The following is a 17,427-nucleotide window of genomic DNA, read 5'->3' as shown; positions in this document are numbered from 1 at the left end:
ATATTCATTGGCTGGAAATGAAGGCTACTGTCATAGTTAAAAGGAGACTTCAAAATTTGCCAGAAAGGCAAGGGTTGAACATTGCTGAGACTCTTCTCTCTACTAAGCTTTTCTTCTTCTCCATTTGGAGAGGAACATGGCAAACACATTCTCCTGAGCTTTGTATCTTGAGAATGGCTGATTATTTCTTTGAACTCTGCATAGCCTGCTTGGATCATATCCAACCTTGGTCCCAATAGCAGTGATCAGTGGTATCATCTATGAAGCCCATGATGCTCTAATATAGCAACACGTAACTGGAGTTAGTAGAATGACCCATTCATACAAAAAGGGAAAATTGAAGAACAGAATTCATTCCATTAGAATGTTTTCACCTATTTCACCCATTTCATCCTAATATTTTGATGTGAAAAGTTGTAATGTAGTGGGATTTTTTTGTGGGGTGGGGGTAGAGTGGTGATAGTCTAGGGCTTAAACTCAGGGCACTATCCTTGAGCTTTTGTGCTCAAGGTTAGCACTCTGCCCCTTGAGCCACAGCTCCTCTTCCAGCTTTTTGGTAATTAATTGGAGATAAAAATCTCATGGACTGTTCTGCCTGAGGTTGGCTTTGAACCATGATCCTCAGATCTCAGCCTCCTGAGTAGCTAAGCATGAGCCATAAGTAAGACTGTATTCCAGGACAGGTAGGTAACATTCCACTTTCTGGTATTTGTGGCAATCTTTATTTGAGCTACCATTAACGCCATTTTGTACTTCTGTATAATGAGTGATTTCTAATGCTATAGTGTTTGTTATTGTACACATCTGTGTGATTCACATTCAGGCCTACGTCTTGAAGTAACCACATCTAGATTTACATTTGGGAAACCACTTCCTCTATGCTTTCAAACCATATGATTTTGATAAAGTTGACATTGTACTCTTATTTCAGGGACTGAGGCGCATATTTGGCAGTTATAGTCAGAATATACCTACCTCCTTTGTCAGAATTATTTTCTCCTGGAAAAGCTGGGAAAGAGACTCACTGGAAATGCTTCTGGAGCTTCTTTGGGAATCCCTGAGGGAGCACAGGTTGAGGAATGGAAATTCCTAAAAATAATGTTAAAAGTCTGGCAATGTCTGCGTTGGACAGTTAAGGAGACACTCTAATTTTTGTTAGCCAAATCCAAGCTTTGATTATATCTTATTTGCTTTGTATTTTGAACTTTGCTTCCATTATGTCCTGAAAATTGCAATTATTTTTATGAATTGCATTAAAGTTCTTAGCTAACTCTTTGCTTTCCTTCTTAATGTTTCAGACTGTTGCTTAACAAATCACTTATAGTGGCTGGAGGCATTAATAATAATAATGTTAAGAAATATTATTATTACTTATGATTCTGAAGGTGAGATGTGGAATGAGCTTGGTTAGCCTGTTCTAGGTATCTCTGTTCAGTTGTAATCCGAGTGTGGCTGTTGCTGGAATAATGGGGAAGAAAGGTAACTGGTATCTGCCTGGGAAGCTTTCTTCCACTGGGAAATCCCAGTAGTTTTGTCTGTACCACTTGGACTTCCTTATGTCACAGTAGCCTTAACCACTAAGTCTATTTGTCATTTAGTGAGTATTCTAAGCACTGGGTATATATTGTTTCTATTTGATATGTACTTGGGCGTCATGCAGTGTCATTTTTACCACATTCTGTTCAACTGATTATTAAGGTTGGCCCAGCCAGAGAATGTAAACACTACTTCTCAGTAGAAATGTGTAAAACAAAATTCAAGCATATTTTAAAGCCACCACATATTCTGAGTAATTGTCCAGTGCTAGAAAAATACTTGTGATCAGAATGATATATCTAAGTACACTTAGTTTTGCAAAGACATGATTTCTGATTTTTGTGAAGACATGCTTCCAGTTTATTCTTTTGGCAACTGTATTTACTGTTTCAGATCATCAAGATACCTCAAATGATCTATCTATCTATCTATCTATCTATCTATCTATCTATCTATCTATCTATCTATCTATCTATCTATATTCAAAATCAAATCTAGACTTGTCAGGCCTGAGAATTCCAATTAGCTCCAATTGTAAACATTTAAGCTTGATCTGAAATATATTTGGGATTTATCTTAATTGTCTGCTTCATAGTTGCTTATATAGTGACTTATTACTGAGGCTTTTCTCTTCACTACATAGGTTTTAAGTAAATATAATTTCTAGAAACGTTTCATTTTCTTCTAGCAACCAATTCCAGAAATATTAATATTTTGCTTTATGGACAGTATATGACATAACAATTAGGGTATAGATTTGTGAAATTTGACCTGGGTTATGGTTATATCACCTTGCCTGTATGGCTAGTATAAGAATATTCCTTTATGTTATATAGTATCATCCATGGGGCAAAGATTCAGAGTGCAGCTCTTTATAATTTTTGTCCAAGTGTAGGAAGTCCCATACATCTCCAACTAGTTTTTTTCCTATTTCAGAATCTAGTAAGTATTCCATTGGAATAAAACCAGCAGTTGAATAACTCATGCAAAGGTAATTTAGAGCACAAATTAAATCTGTCAGAGTGGTATTAGATTTGCAAAAGCTCATAAATAACAAATGAAAGGTCACAGAGCTGTGAAAATGAGAGTGTACTTCTTCATAAAGAGAATTGTGCTGCAGTTCTTATTCAGGGATGAGATTCACAGTGCATATTCAGATAGCAGTGTTATAGATGAGTAACACAATGTCCTTTTTTAAATGTCTAGAACAGTCCAAAGGCACTTCGGACTTGAGAAGAAATTATCAAAGTCCCAGGAAAAACCTGAGCATGGTCAGGCTAACATCTATGAGTTTGGGGAGATCATATCTTTATCTGCTACTGAGAATTTTTAGGTGGAAGAAATGCTTTGGAAACTGTTTTGCCATTGCTAGACTAATGGTAAATGTATATCATTCATTTTTCATTTCTCAGTTCCTAGAAAATACTAATAGAATTAGTGCTGCATGGTGGTGTGCTGCAGGAATGGACTCATCAGTGACATTAATAAATAGTCCTGACCACCCTGTTTGGCTCATGGAAAAGGGAGGTGGAATTAATATAGCCTTTGCCACTGAAAATTAGACAAGTTCTTTTTTTTTAAATGCATTTTTACTGTTATTGTAAAAGGTGATATACAGAGGAATTACAGTTATATAAGTCAGGTAAAGAGTACGTTCCTTTTTGGATAATGTTACCTCTTCTCTCTCTCTGGGTTTCCCTCCCATCCCCACCCACAAGTTGTATAGTTCATTTTCAACATAGTATTTAGTGAATATCCCTGATGCATTTAATCACCCTTTGTCCCACCATGTCTGTGCCCCTCTTGCCCTCCAAAAGACAGATAAACCAACCAACAAGACAAAAGGAAAAGAAAACAAAAACAGCAACAAAGAAAAAAACTCTTGTTTCCATTTCCGGGAGTTCATTTCAATAAATATCATTTTATATGATGAGCTACACACAGACAAGTTCTTTTCTTGTGCACTTCATTGAGCCTTTCTTTTTAGTACATTAGGTTTGACTTTTATGAGGAAATAGAATCTATATTTATAAAGAGTAATCTGTAGACTTTACCAAAAAAATTAAATCTTTGATGTTTTGAATGACACTATCAAGAAAGTGAAAAGATGACACAGAGAATTGGAGAAAATACTTTGAACCATACACTGTATCTGAAAATGTCTATAGCAGAATGTACAAAGAATTCTTTTTTATTTTTAATTTTTTATCGTCAAGGTGATATACCAAGGGGTTACAGTTACATTAAGTAAGGTAATAAGAACATTTCTTTTGTTTTTAGTTTTTTAACACTTTTTTATTGTAAAATACTGTACAGAGGGGTTACAGTTACATGAGCAAAGCAATGAGTACATTTCCTATCAAGCATTGTTACCTCTCCTTTGTTTCCCCCTTACCCTCCCTTCCCTCCCGCCTCCACAACTATACTTCCTGGCCATACCTCCCTCCCACGTCCCCACCTAAATTGTAAAGTGCGTTTTTCAACACAGTGTCTTGTACATTGTTACAATGTACAATTGTTACAATGGGTCAACCTGTATCCCTATTTAAGCATTTTGTTTTTTTCCTTCCCCTCCCCAAGCTAAAGAAGTGTATATACAAGAGTACATTTCTTGTCAAACTTGTTACCTCTTCCCTCATTTTTCTCCCACTTTCCCTCCTCCCAACCCCCCCTCCAAGCTGTACAGATAATTTGTAAATTATTGTCTTGTGAATATCACTGTGTCATTGGTTCCCCCTTTGTCCTTTGTCTCACCATAGAATGTACAAAGACAATAAAAAATTTAAATGAGCAAATAAATTGAATAACATTACTCTAAAAATCACAAATAAACATAGAAATATACTCAACCTCAGTCACTTGCAAATGCAAATCTGAATACACTTCACATTTACCAGATTGGCTATAAAGTTTGTTTTAACAAAAAAAAAGAAAAGAAAAGTAGCATTCACAAGGACATGGAGAAGTTAGATATGGGTACAAGATTTTGTAGCAGCAAGGGTATGGGTAGCTGATATGGGTATAAGATTTTGTAGCAGCAAGGGCACACATTTGGCAATTCTCCCAAAAGTTAACACATTAACTATAAGGCCAATCAATTCTACACCTGGGAATATGTCAAACCAAAAACAAGTATTGACCTAAGAATGTATATGTTGATGTCAATAACAGCATTATTCATAGTAGTCCAGAGTAGAAACTACCCAAATGTTCATCATTATATAATGAAATATTATTCAGACATAAAAAGAGAGGTTATGTTGATCTTACATTATGAGTAAGCCTTGGAAACACTGTGTTAAGGAAAAGATAATTAGACACACAAAATACCATGTTTTGTATGATTTCCTTTGTATGATCTATCCCCAAGAGGCCAATCCATAGAGATATAAATTGATTAGTGGTTATTGAGGTGTAGGGAGAGGAGGAAATTGAGAGTGACTGCCAAAGGGCACAAGACTTTTTAAGTGTTGATAATGATTCAACATTATGAAAATACTAAATATGATGAAATTTAAAATGGCAAATTTTATATTACTTAATTTTTATTTCAGTAAAAAGAAATTTAGAGTTAAATTAAAATAGCCAGTGCCAGTGGCTTATACCTGTAATCCAAACTACTCAAGAGGCTGACATAGAAGCCAGCCGGGGCAGGAAAGTCTGTGAGACTCTTACCTCCAATTAACCAGCAAAAAGCCAGCAGTGGAGCTATTGCTTAAGTAGCAGAGTGCTAGCCTTGAGCAAGTAAAGGCAAGGGACATGCCCAAGCCCTGAGATCAAGCCCAAAGACTTGTGCACCCACATACACAAACACACACAAAGTACTTCTACTGCTGGTTCTACTACTACTAATAATAATTCATGTGTCTCACTGGGCTAACGTTGGAGTGTTAGCAGGACTGGGTTTTGTTTTTTACTTTTTTTTTTTCCTGAGGACTTCAGTAGCGAATCCATTTCTACTTTTTTTTTTTTTTTTTTTTTTCAGATTCTAGAACCTGCAGCACTCCTTGGCTTGTGGTCCCTTCCTCACCTCATTTCATCTTGTTGGTTCTGTTTTCACATTTCCTCCTGTTCACTGACTGTCCTTCTGGCCTCTCAAGAAGACTTCTGTGTTGACTTTGGGCTCATTTGGATAATCTAATTAGGTCTCCATGTGTCAGGATCCTTCACTTCCATCATATCTACAAATTCTTAGAGTTCTGGGAACCACGGTGTGGGCATCTCAGGGAGAGTGCATTATTCAGTCTTACGTAATGGTTACTTACACATGGTTTTATATTCTTAAAATCTCAGCTGACTCCCTATGAGAACGTTTCTACCTATTTTCAGTGCAGAGAACACTGAAAATTTCAACCAAGTGTGTCTGTGTGCTGCCCTCAGGTGCTGTAGTTGTAGCAGGAGGTAACCGTTAATTCTGTAACAGAGCTCTTCAACTCCACTCTTGTGAGATTAATATTAAACACTGGTTCTCAAATCTAGGATATTTGTCCCATCCCAGGAGAGGTACTGCAAGGTACCAAGTTCTCTCTCAATTCTGCAAAAATAAACCCAATGACAATTAATTGGTATGTTAGGGTGAGGGACAACCTATAAGAATTTCAACTTTTAAATGGAATAAAATGAAAATGGAAAATGCTGCCTAAGATTACAGCAGAATAATTAATTAAAATTAAAATAAGTTTTATAAGTCCTTTTCTAAGGACTTGTAAAATTTCTCAAAAAAACTCTTTGGTATATTAAATCCTCATCTATTTAACTTTAATTTTTAGCATGAGTCTATTATTCATTTTTCTATGATATTCAGTACTATAAAATTTTAAGCATTATTTCCTATATCAATTAGCTTATCCTTGGGGGTCACAAAGTAGATATATTGGAAATGTATATAGCTTTTTGAAATTAAGTTTTATTTCTGTTGCATGGATCTGGATGTTGTTTTTCTTTCAAGCGGATGTTTTTATGATTCATGTCTAAGGTACAACACAGGACAAGCTGGCACAGATAATAGCAGAGGGACTGGGAGAGTCTGACAAACGTGCCATCCTTATGTAGTGGCAACTGAGTTATCTTTGAGTCCACATTTGGAGCCAAGGAAGTAAAAGGTAATGCAGAGGGTAATCATTGCTTCTGAGGTGGGCGGAGCTCCACACCTCTTCTTGGAACCTCAGATCATTTACACCACTATGAGCTCTGTGACATGTCATGTGATAGAAAATGTTGTATGAGGGAAAAAACAAAACAAAACGACAAGCTTGTCCTCTGGGCTGAAATGTGGTCTCAACAAATTCATAAGTCAAATTTTATCCTCAGTAGAATGTGACTGCTTTTGAAGACAGGACCTTTAAGGAGGTAATTAAGAATAAATAAAATCATAAATGTGGGGTCCTATTCAGTAGCACTTGTGTCCTCATAAGAGGAGACACTAGTGAAAAAGGCCTTGAGAAGACACAGTGAGAAGGTTCCTAACTGCAAGCCAAGGAGAGAGGCCTTAGTAGAAACACCCTGTTAACTCCCTAACCTTGGACTTCAGGGTTTCTGTTCTTTAAGCCTGTGTCTAGCCTGTGGTATTTTGCTCTGGAGCAGCCCTAACAAACCCATAAACTGCCTTTACTATATCATCTTGTATTTTGCTTTCCAGTCTTTCATCCGAATATATTTCTTCACATTTATGATTATAGTTACAAGCATAATGTTCCAGACATTTTTGTGTGTGATTGTCAAGCTAGACCTGGGAAGAGATAAGGATATTTGGTTCTGTGTGCTATGCCCGACTGTCCCTCAAGTACAGTATAACCCTCAAGTGCAACCTAACCATACCTACCCACTATGCTGGCACATGAGTATCAGCATGGATGTGAAATGAAGCAATATGCATCCATTTAAGATGATGTTTGTCTCTGTTACTCAACAATTACTCAGCAAAGGAATGATAATTGATTCTTGGTTTTTTTTTTAATATGTGATTCAACCAAGTGCCTAGTCCAGTTCCTGGCAGTCACATTTATTAACTGGCTGAAAAACTTATTCTCTTCCTGAATTTGAGTTTGTTTAGGGAACCAAATTGCAAACAGATGATGGCATAATAAGATAAAATTGGTAGGGTTGACATTGTTGGATCAGAACTCTTATTTTCTAACTATTCCTCAATATTTCTTAAAATAATGACAACTCAGATACATCTGAAAATAATTTTAGTGCATTGTCTATTGTTTGGTTTCATTTAAACTTTTTAATAATTTTAGTAAAGTGATTGCAGTATTTATATTTAATAGTATCCTGTTCTGTAATTTTGAAAAAGTGCTTGTATTGTAAGTTGCAGCTGTTTTGGGATGCTTTTGAGTGTTCCATTTTCCTTTTTCTTTTTTTTTTGGTTGGTTGTGGGGCTTGAACTCTGGGCTTGGGTGCTGTCCCTGCGCTCTTCAGCTCAAGGCAAGCGCTCTACTTCTTGAGCCACAGCACCACTTCTGGTTTTCTAGTGGTTTATTGGAGATAAGAGTCTCACAGATATTTCTGCCTGGGCTGGCTTTGAACAGCAATCTTCAGGTCTCAGCCTCCTGAGTAGCTAGGATTACAGGTGTGAGCCACCGGCGCCCAGTTGAGCGTTCCATTTTCTAAGTTCATTGTTGTATTTTTTAATTTAACATTCTGTTTGGATTCACACTGTTCTTAATACTAAAGTTTCTGACTAGACCGTATTGATTTTCTCTATTTTTCTCTCCCAGAATATTTTAGTCTTTGTCTATTGGTTTTTATGAAGTAATTAAAAACTTATACTACTCAAAAAAACTTCTGTTGAATATTTCTATTAGGTATATGATTAAAATATCCAAATTATGGTTTTTCCACTAGGTTTAAATAAGGAAATATCTAACCTTGACTCCTTGCATGAGCAAGAGAGATGATGATACTCACTAGACACTATGTTGGAAATGAACTATACAACTTTGGAGGGAGATGAAAAACTGGGAGAAAATTAGGGAGGGGGTGAAAGATATTATTAAAAATGTACTTATGGAGGAGTTCCAGGAAGATGGCGGAGGAGAAGCTGGAATCTGAACAAGCTCTCGCATAGAAAGCAGTTTTAGAGTTCCAGTGAACAGTCCTAAGCCAGAGAATCACACCAAGTGTGCCATCACAGGACAGAGAGTAAAAATGTACTCATTTCCTGACTTACATAACTGTAACATCTGAACATCATCTTTACAATAAAAATTTGAAAAATAGCATGTGAGGAGCAAGCACTACAGTAAGCTAAGAAAAGGGTAAGTGAATAGAAAACACATATAAATTAGAACATATGGCTGCATTCCAAGTGAGCTAGGCAATTTAATCCTCTTAGAAACTTCTGTTATGCCCAATTTTGAATGAAAAAAAAAGAATCAGAATAAATAACAAAGTGGATGGATAATTCTTTAGTGCTAAGCTGTAATATGTCTTATCATCATTTTTGTTTACATATCCTTAATCAATCTTAGGAAGAATACAGCATTGCCTATAAAGACTTGAAATTACAATTGCCTGAAATTAAAATTCCTATGCTGCTATTCATTGGACCTTGGTTTTTTTCAAAATGAACCATAATGTCTAACTCATAGGGCTATTAGGATAGTAAGCTGATATTTATAAAGGACTTCAGTAGTATCTGACCAACATACCTTAGTTCTATTAAGGAGATTCTGTGCTATTAAGGTGATTTGGTTTGGTTGAGGTCAACTTACCTGTATTTCTTTTCTTTTCCAAATCAGGGAGTCTATGCTGTACTGTTTTGCATAGCCACAAGACTCAGTAAGGCCTCACTCTGTGCCGGCTTCTGAGCTTTTGTATCTGACTTATTTATTGTTGCTCTCTGGCAGCCATCCCCTGGCCTCCTGGCAAAAATAGCAGGATTTCATTAAAATTCAATCTCTCCTGATACCATCTCTGCTGGATATTAGAAGGGATTGCTACCAGTGGAGCTTTCGCAACCTGATTAGGAGTAGATTTAGGCTGGAATGTTCTAAGTGCTCTAAAATTACCATCTACAAAGTTTTTCCTATGGCTCCCAGCTTTCTTGCGTCCTGGATATCTGCGCCTATCTAGCCCATCTTACCTGTCCCAGGCTAGCCAAGAGTCCTGTGCTTTACTAGACACTGAGATGCGTCTGTCTTCCTATTTCAGGTGCAAGTTGTCTCCCATCGCTTTGTGTCCCCACGCAGGGGCCCTCTGTATGAGTGAAACGTTGCTCTGCCATGGAACCTGGCTCTGCCCTGGCCTGGCTCCTGCTCCTGAGCCTGCTGGCTGATTGTCTGAAAGCTGCTCAGTCCCGAGACTTCACAGTGAAAGACATCATCTACCTCCATCCTTCAAGTAAGACTCACATTTGTTCTCTTCACTGAAGAAATGGCACTTGATTTCCAGTAAGAAGGATATTGAAATGCATCCAGCAGAAAGGAAGTTTTGATGCAGGGGAAACATCTGGTAGTTCAGTTAGGGGGTACAGTAGTTACCCCCACCTTTTCATAGGATATATGTGGGGTTTTTTATTTTACATCAAATTATTTAGCTTGCTTCCCCGCCCCCTTTTTCTACCAAATCACTCTGATTTTAAATACCCTTTCATTTTACTGTACTATTCCCAGCCAGTAATCAAAGTGAACCTCCCAGCTGCTGTGTCCCAAGAGGTAGCTGGTTTTGTAGAAAGTCAGTCCTTTCTAGGTCTTCCCTTCTGTGCCTCTGGTTCTTAGATTCAGCATCATTACCTCCTACAACTTCCTATTCTCCCTGCCCTTTTGCTTTCTTTTGTTTAAGGGGGTGAACTGTAATGTAGACCTCTGTCTTATCCATGTCAACCCTTGTGTTTCTGATTTGCATATATCAGGCTGGGTTTGTGGATTCGACATGAATTTCAGGTCTTCTGGATCTTACACTGGAAAGCAGTGTCACTTCTTCCTTTAGTCTCTGTTTGGTTTTTTGCTTTTGTGGGACTCCTCTTCTGTATTGGCCCATCTCACCTAACCCTAGCCCAGCCAAGAGTCCTGTGCTTTCTCTAGCCAGTGGTGACAAGAGCTAGGAATATTGTTTATGTTCTGGTCTTCAGGTACCTTCAGGCCTGAAGGTACATTCTTCTTTCTAAATATTCTGCTCATCAAGGTTGTTTGCTTGTGTGCTTGTAATGTACCAAGTATTGTGATAAGCTTGGAACAATTAAGACATCATCTTTACTTTGGAGAAATATATCTTTATTTCAGAGTCTACAATAGAGTGGCAACTAGTAAGACTCCTTTGGCTCCATAGAACTCTTTTTTTTTTTTTCTCGGTCATGGGGCCTGAACTCTGGGCCTGGGCATGGTCCCTCACCTCTTGAGCTTGAGGCTAGTGCTCTACCACTTGAGCCACAACACCACTTCTGGTTTTCTAGTGGTTTATTGGAGATAAGAGTCTCACAGACTTTCCTACCCAGGCTGGCTTTGAACTGCGTTCCTCAGATCTCAGCCTCCTGAATAGCTAGGATTATAGGCGTGAGCCACCAGTGCCCGGCTTTCAACTATTTTTTATGTGTATAAAACTTGGTTTATCTGGGGAGTTAGTGTGTGGCAGCATAGGAGCTTGGAGTCCACCAAACCTGGGGTCATCACCGAGCTGAGCTGCTCCCCAACCATTTGACTTGAGACAAATCCCCTTACTTTATGATGATTAAATAACATAGAAAACATTTAGAAATGAGTATGAACTGTAGTAAATGCTCAATTGATGTTAGAGAGTTTTAAGTGTTTATTTTCTTATTTCTAAAGCGGTAAAATTACACATATTCTGTTACATAATTTTATGTACCAGAAATAATATCCATAAAATCCCAGGCCTATGCCTTTGGGACAATCAAATGGTTGTTATTTATGTCGTTGTTATCATTAGCTTAGTCAGCAAATACAGGGTGCAAAAATACAGCACACTCATTTTTTATAGCTCCAAATATGCTTTTGCTAGGCAGAAAATAATTTCTTTACATTTTGCCACGTATCCTTTTGCTGGTTATGGTCTGATGCCTATTGGTTAATTGCATCGAAATTCATCTGGCTGCTTTTTTGTAAGGCTTTTTTACTTTGTTTTAATTATATCCTTGAAAAGAATAGACTGCAATGCTCATTCTACTTTGTAGATTGCATTTTGTTCTTTTCTCAAATCATCCATGCCTTTTAAAATCAGATGTGGTGCGGCATAAACCTAGATTCAGTCTTTTAGTCTATTCGGTCTCTTAGTCTGGTGAATTGCTAGGCTTTCCAGCTTTTGTGATGGTATTTTTTATCATGTTCAGTGACAGACTAAGTAATACTCAGGCCATAAAACTGGAGCCTGGACTTGACCATCTCTGTCTGTCTCTTTTTCTCTTATTCTCTCTCTTTTGCTTGCTGGCTCACTCTTATTCTTTGTCTCTGTTTCTCTCTCAGCTGTCACTTTACCATCTAAGCCCCACCTACACCTATGCTTCTGGCTTTTTGCTAGTTATTTAGAGATAAGAGTTTCTTGGATTTATCTGCCTAGACTAGCTCTGGACTGAGATTTTCAGCTCTCAGTCTCCTGAATAGCTAGAATTATAGGCATGAACTCCTGCATCTGGCTTGAACCCTGTCCTCTTCTGATGCTGTGATTATATATGCTCAGAGTGGGAAGGAAATTCAAGGAGGATGAATTTGAGCAAAAAAGAAATAAAGAAACACTTTCTTTCTCAACAGATAGTCAGCCAATGCCTAGGGTGGGTAGGCTTCTGTCTGAAGAATGGGTTTCCTGAAGCATGAACTCTGCAAAGGCATAAAGGAAGAAGTTGATGAGAAAATAGGCTGATGCATGGCTCAGGTGGTAGAATGATTGCCTAGCAAGCAGGAGGTCCTGAGTTCAAATCCCTCTACTATAAAAAACAAGCTGATGTAAAAGTTCTGCTCATATGACCTAGGCTAATTAAATAGAGCCATGCTGGATTATATGAAAGCTCACCCATTATGAAGAAACTTGTTATATGATTTTGAAATATAGAGGATAGAAGTTATTCCTACACTAGCTAATTAGGGGATTTACAAACAGGTCTAGGCCTGAGTTCTCTTTAAGAGATCTTCAAAATGGATCATGTGCAGTAAAAAGTAGAAATGAAATTGTGATGAATGGCTCCATATGACCAGAACTTAGTTCATACTGCCTACTTCAAACCAAAGTTAACATTCTCCAAACTGTCTCAGATGTTTATGTATGGTTCTTTTTACTTTTTTTTTTTTAACTGCATGGTCCTCTGCCCTTGAGCACCAGACCATATTTAGATGGACTGATCGCTCTACGAATAAGCAAGTTTGAGTTGAACACAGGCCATGAAAAATACATGTTGGGAGCACAGGATTCATTTGTTTTAAATTATTTATACAATCACCTCACTTTGTAGGTGGAGGCACAGACGGTTTTCTCTGGGTCAGTGAGCTAGAGTCCATTAATGTTACATGGAAAAGCTCAGAACCTCCCTGAGAGGAAATGGAAAGGTGTAGGAGGTATGAGAGCATACTCGTGGAGGTGCAGGAGGTGCAGGAGTTGGAGATTACACTCTGGTTTTTTACGGCCAAACACAGGCTCCTTTCTTATTTCTCTAACAGCCATCATTGATATTAACTAGGGTGAGTTGGAACCCAGACTGGGAAAAAAATCAGTGACGAATCTCTCTTGCTCTCTGATTCACTAATCTTAGATGTTCCTAAGTCTTCAAAATATGAAGTGCTATCCACAATGACATTCTGTTCTAGATTTTGCCTGTGTTTTTCTTTTTCTCTTAACTTTTTTTCTTTTTCTTTTTCTTTTTTTTGTCAGTCCTGAGTCTTGAACCCAGATGGCTGGGCACCGTCTCTGAGCTTTTTACTCAAGGGTAGTTTTCTACCATTTGATCCCACAGCTTTACTACCAGCTTTATGGTGATTAATTAGGGATAAGAGTCTTACAGACTTTCCTACCCAGACTGTCTTCAAGCCATGATCCTCAGATCTCAGCCTTCTGAGTAGCTAGGATTATAGACATGAGCCACCAGTACCTGGCTCTTCTTTCTTATTCATGTGAAAAATGATTATTTTCTTCTTGGTCTATAATTAAGACACCAAAGTCTAATAAAACTCATCCAAACTTGGAATTAATATTAAGAGAATTAATATTAAGGAGAATTTATCTAGACAGATAACAGAAAATATGTTTCTATATGAAACACATACTCATACTGACAATATTTTGTTGCCAAGTGGAATGAAAGATAAATTTATCATATTCCTTGAGTCTTTATGTCTGTGACCAGTTTCTGAAAACAATGGAAATTAATTTGGCAATATTTCAAAAAGCTACTATGTGTTACAACATTAGCATACATTTCTGAAAGTATGTTTTCACCACATTTTCTGTAACTGAAGACCTTTGTCCACGTAAAAGTTCCAAGAGATGAGAACAAAGAGTATGTCTTTTCTGATGTCTTACAAACGAATTATGGTAGGTTAAACTATGGCTGAGCATGAGAGTTAATGGGTAGATTATTTTACAGGAAGTAACTGGGCACTTTGGCATTTCTTTTTTTTTCTTTACAACCACCTTCTCTTGAGGGACCAAGGACTTATGCCCTGAAATTCAGAGTACTGAGATGATTAAATCTGTGATTAAGAGCCAAATTAGATTCATTCACAGCTAGGACTACAACAATATGAAACTCTCCTTGCTCTGTAATGCTTTGAAGTAACAACAAAATGGCATATCTCTTAGAAACTGCTTTCTGCCCTTTAAAAGGAAAAAAAAACTAAGCCATCTTTATCAGATTCAGTATCAATTAGCAGGTTACTGGAGATACTTGTTCATCTGTTGACCTTATTTAGAGCTAAATATCCCAGAGGGAAGAATTTAACCATTTACTTGACATTTTACTATAATTAGCCTCTTAAAGCTATGGGGGTTAAAGATTTGTCACCAACCAGCTATTATTCATTAGTCAGGCTACCTGGCAAGATGGCAATGAAAGTTCTCCCCCACCCTTTTAAATTTATTTATTGTACAAGTGATGAACAGAGGGGTTACAGTTACATAAGTAGGGTGATATGTACATTTCTTTTTAAACACTGTTACCCCAAGCACATTTTAAAGTACAGTTATTGAAAATGTATACAGATATGGAACTGTAGATTTTAAATTAAAATCAATAAAAATTGAGATAATTCAGTTAATTGCCAGTATATGCTGACAAACTCATTGAGAGTTTGTCAGATCAAAAAGTATTTGAAGTAAAGCATAATGACAAACACATTCAGAGAGAAATGATATGAAGCAAAGCATCGTTTTGCTGCCATAGTATTTTGGTGCACACTCTGGTTTAAATTTCCATGCCTTCTGGGTTAATTTCAGAGTCTGGGCCTACTTATGCAAGAAACAACAGTATTTAATTAATATTACACTAGTCTTATAAGACTATTGTGAAAAGTCTATTAAGTAATATAAATTTGAAGAAATTATAATGTATTAGTGTTTGGTTCTTAGTAATGTTGTTCTTAGAGCAATCAGATCATTAATCATCATTCAAAGTTCTTAATTTATCTTTTCAATGGGAATGCTTCCAGGAACAACTAATCCAACATTCCAGCCAAAAAATGCTTTTGGTTGCAAAGATAGAAACTGAATGTTCAATGAATTGTTTACACAAAGTACAGTGGTCCAGCCACCTTATAGTCAGTCATAAACCTTAGTGTACATGGAGCTCTTTATTTTTTTTTTTTACAAAATTTTATTCTTTCTCAAATTTTTATGTATTTATTAAACCTCTTCTTTGGTCATCCTACTTCAAATTTTACAGATTAAAGTTTTACTTTTAAAGCTATTTATATATTAACTATTTTATTGTTATACAATGATTTTGTAATAATGAACTTTTTTTGGTCATGGGGCTTGAACTCAGGGCTTGGGCTCTCTCCCTGAGATTTTTGCTCAAGGGCGCGCTGTACCACGTTGAATCACAGCACTACTCTGGTTTTCTGGTGGTTAATTGGAGAAAAGAGTCTCATGGGTTTTCCTGCCTTGGCTAGCTTCAAACTTCAATCCGCAGATCTCAGCCTCCTGAGTAGCTAGGACTACAGGTGTTAGCCACCAGCGCCCGACTAGTGAATCTTTTTAATGTATCAGATCAGGACAATTTCCTGATACTTTTTTCTCATAAACGTATTTACAAAACTATACTCGTTTGCTAGGTACTGGTGTCTTATCCCTGTAATGCTAGCTACTCAGGAGACGGATATCAGAAGATTATGGTTCAAAAATGTCTAAAAGACCATTGAATGGCTTTGGAATTTTGGAATGTATGTGTTTTAAATTGTTCAGACATATAATTACCAAAAATAAATTATTTCAATCAAATGTAACCTTCCTTTCTAGGTGGTAGACTATAGAGATAGATGTACAAGTTACTTGTGCATGGTATCACAGAGTACTTTCATCTGCATTATAATAACTTTATGAGGGGAGAGCATTTTCCCCCATAGTGGAATTTCTTCATGGAAATAAAGTAATTGCATGTTTCTAAGCTACATGTACCATTTTTTAAGATTATCCATCCAGGTATTCTTTGAATTTTAGTCACTAACTACTTGGAGAAACAGAATTCTCAAATTGTCCCATATAAATGTCCAGTTATTTGTCATGTTTGGACAATTTATGACTTTAGGCCAGGTTGGGGTATTGAGCATTATCACCATGAGCTCTGTGAAATATTTCAGGCAAGTACATGGATGCACAGCTATTCTGGACAAGGTGAAAACCAAAGTTATGTCTGGCTCATAATTCTGCCCTTAAGCTGCTGCCTCCTCCTTCATTTATTTTTGATAACATACTTAATTGGTTCCATGTGGGCAAAGCAATTTACTCTGAGATGATTATTTCCGCCAGTGGGATACGCAGGCTCAGCCATCTGTGAGTGAGAGCAGTTGGCTCCGACAGATGAACTGTTAGTGCAGCTTTCAAATAGGCCAGGTAATTTTACAAACTTAAAAATATGCTCAAGTTTTGTTTGTGAGAGACAGAAGTCTAAATAGAAAGTAAGCAGATGATTACAGTAAAGAGGCCATTAAAAAAAGGACAATGAAGCCAGTGGTTCATACTGTAATCTTAACTTCTCAAGAGGCTGAGATCTGAGGATTGCAATTTGAAGCCAGCCTGGACAGGAAAGTCTGTGAGTGTCTTATCTCCAGTTAACCACCAGAAAACCAGAAGTGAAGCTGTGGCTCAAAGTAGTAGAGTACTAGCCTTCGGTGAAAAAGCTCAGGGACTGCTAGCATCCATGTCCTGAGTTTAAGCCCTAAGACAGTCAAAAAATTAAAGTAATGAATTGATGGAAAGAGTGAACATCCTGGCCTACTACCCCTTCCTGATCCTTATCTTGTGTTGTGCAAACAGGGTTGCTCTCCAAAGCATGACACCTACCACTTGAGCTTAAAGGCAGGGTAAAGAACATAGGTATCGAGAGGATAGTTTCTATTTAAGAGCTTGTTCTTCTCCAGTTTGGGGATGCTATAGATTATCCTATATGCAAAAAGACTTAGATGGAAAAATTTCAAATCTGGGGACATTTGCATATTTGTAATGAAATAGATCAAATACAAGATTTCGGTATAAATATCAAGTTCATTTATATTTTATACATGTATTAGACATCATGAAAGAATTTTTATATAATATCTTTAGTGCTCTAGCATTTCAACTGTGAATTTTCTTTTCTGGAGTGAGGTGTCATATTCTAATATAACTCAAGAAGTTTCAATTTTGGAACATATTAGATTTCAGATTCTCAAGGTGGAAATAGACAACCTGTATAAGACAGTTGCTGTGAATATTTGTGTACAGATTTTTTCCTTTCAGGAATTTTTTATT

General features: G+C 37.1%; 1 protein-coding gene across 1 annotated transcript in view; it reads left to right on the top strand.

Moving 5' to 3' along the window:
• Positions 1-17,427, top strand: part of Lypd6 (LY6/PLAUR domain containing 6) — a 134,551-nt gene that overhangs the window by 95,861 nt on the left and 21,263 nt on the right. The window contains exon 2 of the mRNA XM_070023489.1: positions 9,694-9,882. Coding sequence (XP_069879590.1) covers positions 9,765-9,882 — 118 coding nt within the window. The 5' untranslated portion in view covers positions 9,694-9,764. The remainder of the gene's footprint in view (positions 1-9,693; positions 9,883-17,427) is intronic.

The sequence above is a fragment of the Dipodomys merriami genome, unplaced genomic scaffold (genome assembly GCF_024711535.1).
Source record: "Dipodomys merriami isolate MVZ:Mamm:240054 unplaced genomic scaffold, mDipMer1.0.p SCAF_1, whole genome shotgun sequence".
NCBI classification, from domain to species: Eukaryota; Metazoa; Chordata; class Mammalia; order Rodentia; family Heteromyidae; genus Dipodomys; species Dipodomys merriami.
This window is presented reverse-complemented; position numbering and strand designations above follow the sequence as displayed.